Source organism: Paramisgurnus dabryanus, chromosome 12 (assembly GCF_030506205.2).
Source record: "Paramisgurnus dabryanus chromosome 12, PD_genome_1.1, whole genome shotgun sequence".
NCBI lineage: Eukaryota > Metazoa > Chordata > Actinopteri > Cypriniformes > Cobitidae > Paramisgurnus > Paramisgurnus dabryanus.
In genome coordinates this window covers 30,982,815-30,988,308 of record NC_133348.1, presented here as the reverse complement: position 1 = coordinate 30,988,308, position 5,494 = coordinate 30,982,815, and the positions used below count along the sequence as shown (strand labels likewise).

General features: G+C 39.5%; 1 protein-coding gene across 1 annotated transcript; it reads left to right on the top strand.

Annotated features, from left to right (window-relative positions):
• Positions 1–364: 364 nt before the first annotated feature.
• Positions 365–4,511, top strand: cnr1 (cannabinoid receptor 1). Its single transcript, XM_065268855.1, has 2 exons — positions 365–454; positions 1,744–4,511. The coding sequence occupies exon 2, from the start codon at positions 1,771–1,773 to the stop codon at positions 3,214–3,216; it is 1,446 nt and encodes a 481-aa protein (XP_065124927.1). The 5' UTR covers positions 365–454; positions 1,744–1,770; the 3' UTR covers positions 3,217–4,511.
• The last annotated feature ends 983 nt before the right edge of the window (positions 4,512–5,494 follow it).

Below are 5,494 nucleotides of genomic sequence, written 5' to 3'. Positions count from 1 at the left end.
AATATATTTAAAAATGTTTATTTAAAAATTATATATAAAAAATGGCCAAAAATATATTGAAAAAATAAATGTTGTAAACATTTGCCGAATGGGAACCATAATTGAAATGCAAACAAATAAAGAAATAATTTCAAAACAGACAAACACTTAAATTTACGAATACAATTAAAAATTCATTACATTTTATGAAGACTTTTGCGGTTCATTGCTGTGTAAAGGATGCCGGCAATATTCATGTAGAAATGAATCACTGTAAACCACTCAAGCAGGTGGTATTCGCGCGCACAATGAGTTATTCTCATTTTTGACATTAAAGGCGCTCGTGCATGTGGGTGGTCACGTGACACGTCATATATGATGCGCGCGGAGCTGAAGCTCATCTCATTCCCTGTGAAGTATTCACTCAACAGTGTGCAGCAGATCTGTGAGGAAGACCTACACCAGCTATGTGAAGGTAAAATCAATCTCTGCTTTTATTTCACTATTACACCTGAAGTGTATGACGCTTCTGTAGTGTTTTAACATCGATTATGTCAAATTTTTATAAGTGAAAAGTTAGTTTCATATTTTATACGAAGCGTAACAGTCACATCGTGTTCAAACGCATATTAAATACCGTATGATCGTTTCAATTGAATATCGGTCAAGTTCATTACGATATTTCAACCCAAACTGAGACTGAGGTAAATCTAAACCTCTTGATTTGAAAAACAGTTTACTGTTTAGTACATATATTCTCAATTAATTCTTCATTTTGTAATATATGTTATGACAATATGCGATTAAATATCTATTATACTAAAATGTTGAGTTATTTCAATCAATGGTTTCGTTAAATATCCAACTGGAGATTTTCTAGGTTCATTAAAACCAACGGCATATTTTAACTAACCATTAGTGGAAACAAGCCAATGTTCAAATATGATTGAATATTATGTATTTATTTAATAGTAACACTTTACAATAAGGTTGTATTTGTTAACATTAGTTAAGCATTAGCTAACATGAACTAACAAAGAACAATACGTCTAAAGCATTATTTAATCTTAGTTCATGTTCATTTCTGTTCTTCCAATACATTATTAAAATCAACAGTTGTATCTGTTAACATTAGTTAATGCACAATACACTAACATTAAAGAATGTATTGCCATTAACTAACATTAACAAACTATAATTAAATACTGATAAACTAAATTGCTCATTCTTGTTAGCTAATGCATTAACAAATACAGCCTTATTATAAAATGTTACATATTTGATCAAATATTTTAAATAGAGTATAGTAAAGGATCACAGCAATATCACCAATGTTAAATGTACACTGGTGTACATATGCGTACCACCAGACCTGGTAATTTTGCTGTGATTGTTATTTTTTAGGATTTATTAAACATACCTGCATGAAATGTTTTCTTTACCCCTAAGCCAAGGTTTCGGAGTCATACGTCCAATATAGTCAGCTTGTGTCAACCAGTATAGTATATGTTTGGTTTTGATATATTCAGTAATTAACCGTGGGATATTATTGTAGGTTGAGTCTGATCGCTCACATCAATTATTCAAAGCCAGAATCTCTTAGAGTAATAATCCCTGGATGCCCATTCATGCAGGACAAACCAGCCGTACTGAGAGAGGGCATTTATCTGTGAGCTCAGCCAAACATCCATTGAGCTGTCGAAAGCTCGATATCCTCTGTTGACTCTTTGGAACAAACCTTATTTTCTTCATTTCGTCCATTAGGTTTCCAATTATCAAGCACTTTCGATCATGCTATTCCCTGCCTCAAAGTCCGACGTCAAAGCCGTTCTGGACGGAGTGGCAGAAACCACCTTCCGAACCATTACATCCGGACTGCAGTACTTGGGTTCAAATGACATCGGCTACGACGATCAGATCATCGATGGCGACTTCGCCAAAGGCGGATACTCTCTGCACAAGCCGCTTTCAGCCTACCGCAGGAGCTCGTTCTCGGATAAAGTCGGACCGGATGAGGAACTCATCCTGAAAGGTATCCCTTTCTATCCCACCAACAGCTCTGATGGATTCGGAAACTGGAGCCTGGGAGAAGATGGGAGCAGCCTGCAGTGCGGGGAGAACTTTATGGACATGGAGTGTTTCATGATATTGACTCCGAGTCAACAGCTGGCCGTTGCCGTGCTGTCGCTCACGCTCGGCACTTTCACGGTGTTGGAAAACCTAGTGGTCCTGTGCGTGATACTGCGGTCACGGACCCTGCGCTGCAGGCCCTCCTATCATTTCATCGGTAGCTTGGCCATCGCCGACCTGCTCGGCAGCGTGATCTTCGTCTACAGCTTCTTGGACTTTCACGTCTTTCACCGCAAAGACAGTCCTGACGTGTTTCTGTTCAAACTGGGCGGCGTGACGGCCTCTTTTACCGCGTCAGTGGGAAGCCTCTTCCTCACCGCCATCGATCGCTACATATCCATCCATCGGCCGCTGGCGTACAGGCGAATCGTCACGCGCACCAAAGCTGTGATCGCCTTTTGCATGATGTGGGCGATCTCTGTCATCATCGCCGTGTTGCCTCTGCTGGGCTGGAACTGCAAACGTCTGAACTCCGTCTGTTCTGACATCTTTCCTCTGATAGATGAGAACTATCTGATGTTTTGGATCGGCGTGACCAGCGTTCTGGTCATATTCATTATCTACGCTTACATGTACATCCTCTGGAAGGCCCATCACCACGCGGTGAGGATGTTAAGACGCACGTCGCAAAAAAGCCTGGTCGTCCACTCTTCGGACGGCACCAAGGTCCAGACCGTCAGGCCCGACCAGGTCCGCATGGACATACGGCTGGCCAAGACGCTGGTTCTGATTCTGGTGGTGTTGGTGATCTGCTGGGGGCCTCTTTTGGCCATCATGGTGTACGATCTGTTCTGGCGGATGGATGACAACATTAAGACGGTCTTTGCGTTCTGCAGCATGCTCTGCCTGCTCAACTCCACCGTCAACCCCATCATCTACGCTCTAAGGAGTAAAGACCTACGCAGAGCCTTCCTCGCCACCTGCCAGGGTTGCAGGAGCGTCTCCAGCACGTCTCTACAGCTCGACAACAGCCTGGAGTCGGACTGTCAAAACCGAAATCAACACATCGCTGCCAGCCGCGCAGCTGAGAGCTGCGTGAAGACCACTGTGAAAATAGCCAAACTGACAATGTCCGTTTCGGCCGAGACGTCCGCGGAGGCCGTCTGACGGTCTGGATGCAGGGCGCGTCTGGAAGTTGCATGCAGGTATTCATGCATAAAGGTGAAAATACAAAGCCGGTTTGATGAATTGTTCACAGACGGTTTATTGCTCAAGTGCCAAATGTTTTTCAGAAGTACTACAGGAGGATCTCAAACACTGTTTGAATATGTTGGGCTCTTTGTTGTCGTTGCCATTATATTTAAGTGTAACTGAAAATATGTGGATGTGCTTTATTAAAGTTACTCTATTTTTATACTTTCAATTTTTTGCTTTTGAACAATGATATCTTCTCATGGGAATAAGGGGCTAATGATCTTCTCAATATGAATACAATGTAAGTATGAATTTAAATGTAGATGTATCATATGTAAATATGTTGTTAAGCTCTGTGCTGTTTTTGTTGGTTCAGCATCACTGTTTGTTGTTTTATTTTTTTGCCAATTAAATAGATTTATTGAAGAAGAATTATAATATATTATACAGTTGGTGAATAGGGAACGTCTGTCCTGTTGATCCTCAAGTACATTGATAAGAATGAGGACTTTATCTGGGACACAGGTCCATTAAATGATGCTTTAGTGTTAATGTTGTAAAGATCAGGACGAATAAAGGATTTACTTTTTTTACAAGATGGACTTTATTGTCACAAATAACAGTGACAATGTAAAAGCACTAATAATTATGGTGATAACAATAATGTTGTGTTGGATTTACCAGATTGTTCATTTGTATTTCTGCTGATGTATTTTTCAGATGTAAGTAAAAATAGTTTTAAAAGCACAAACCCCAGAGAAAATACATGAGCTGTTATGTTTACGCACTTGTTGTTAATAGAGATGAAATGCATCATGAACAAACAGCTTAACATGTAAATATGGCGATTGTACAGTAATGCCTTAAACTGTGATATAGTGTGGTGGATATTTTAGTTTGCACTGTTCGAAACTTTAGGTCAACTTTAAATACCTTTACCTAAAATAAAAAGTGGCTTTTGTTCCAAAGTTGTTCTGTTTAAAAGTGATGTCTCAAAATACAAAAGCAAAACTTAGTGGCTGCTCTCACACATATGTATCAAGTCTTTTTTTAAATAAAGTCAGTACTGAACCCTGAAACAGTGTATGGAATATATATTTCAAATCTGTCTAAGTCAAAATGATGTTTAATATTCTGTATGAAGAACTTTGGCCCTAAGAACACCATATGAATGTCTCTGTCTCCCTCTAGTGGATAGTGACAGCCTCTTTATTTCTTTACAAATACAAATGCAGTCATTCTGGTGTATTATTTCTACTTAGCAAATAAATACAATTGAAGGCATGAAATATTGATTTTGTTTAAAATTATTTTATTATGTAAGAAAAATAAATAATGGATACGAAAGTTTCAAAATTGCAGTTATTTATGTGTCACTCACACTGTTATATAAGTGTACCACTTATAGTGAAATAAAAACGAACAAACTATACTGTGTAAAATATTTCAAAGTATAAGCTAAAACTAAAATACCAATTTTAAGCTAAAAAACTAGAAATGCACAGAATGTGACGGCATCAGAGTAACATTAAAGTGCAGTGTAAAGTGCAAGTGTGTAACTTAATAACAACAATACACCACTAGTCCTTAAAAGACAAGTGTATAGTTAAAGATGTGTTTATATTCATGTTAAGGAGACTGTGTTGGCCTGAGGGAAGAAGTTCCTCCCAATTCTCTATTCTGGTTAGCAGACTGCAACAGTCTGAAGAGTAATTTTCAGGGTGGGTGGAGTTTTTAAGGATCTTTAGTACAGTCCTGGCTCTGCATCACATGCAGATATGGGGAGAACAGTCACAGAGATGTGCAGATTGTGCACCACTCTCTACAAGGCTTTGCATGAGATGCACTAGTATGAACAGTTTTCAAAAAAATTTGGGAGATACTGAATCTCCAAGCCGTCACAGGCGGTACTGCCATTGCCTGGCTTTTTTCACCTGGGATGGAATGTGATATGTCCAGGTCAGGCTCTCAGAGATGTACACTGTGAGGTATTTGAAGCTGCTCTCTCTCTCTCCGGGGGTCCTGCTGATCATGATTATAGTGTAGATTCCCTGCTGCTGTCTTCTCCGGCAGTAAACAACCAGCTTCTTGGTTTTGCTGACGTTCAGAGAAAGAAAGAGTTTGACTGGCACCACAATGCCAGTTTCTCCACATAATCCAGGTAGGCAGCCTTATTATCAGTAAATATTTTGATAGAGGTGGAGCTGTGCGAGGAAGCAGTATTGTGTATTGAGGGAGTAGAGCAGGGGCT

Excerpts from the sequence above, each read along its gene's own strand:
- cnr1 (XM_065268855.1), top strand. The coding sequence starts at position 1,771 with ATGCTATTCCCTGCCTCAAAGTCCGACGTCAAAGCCGTTCTGGACGGA.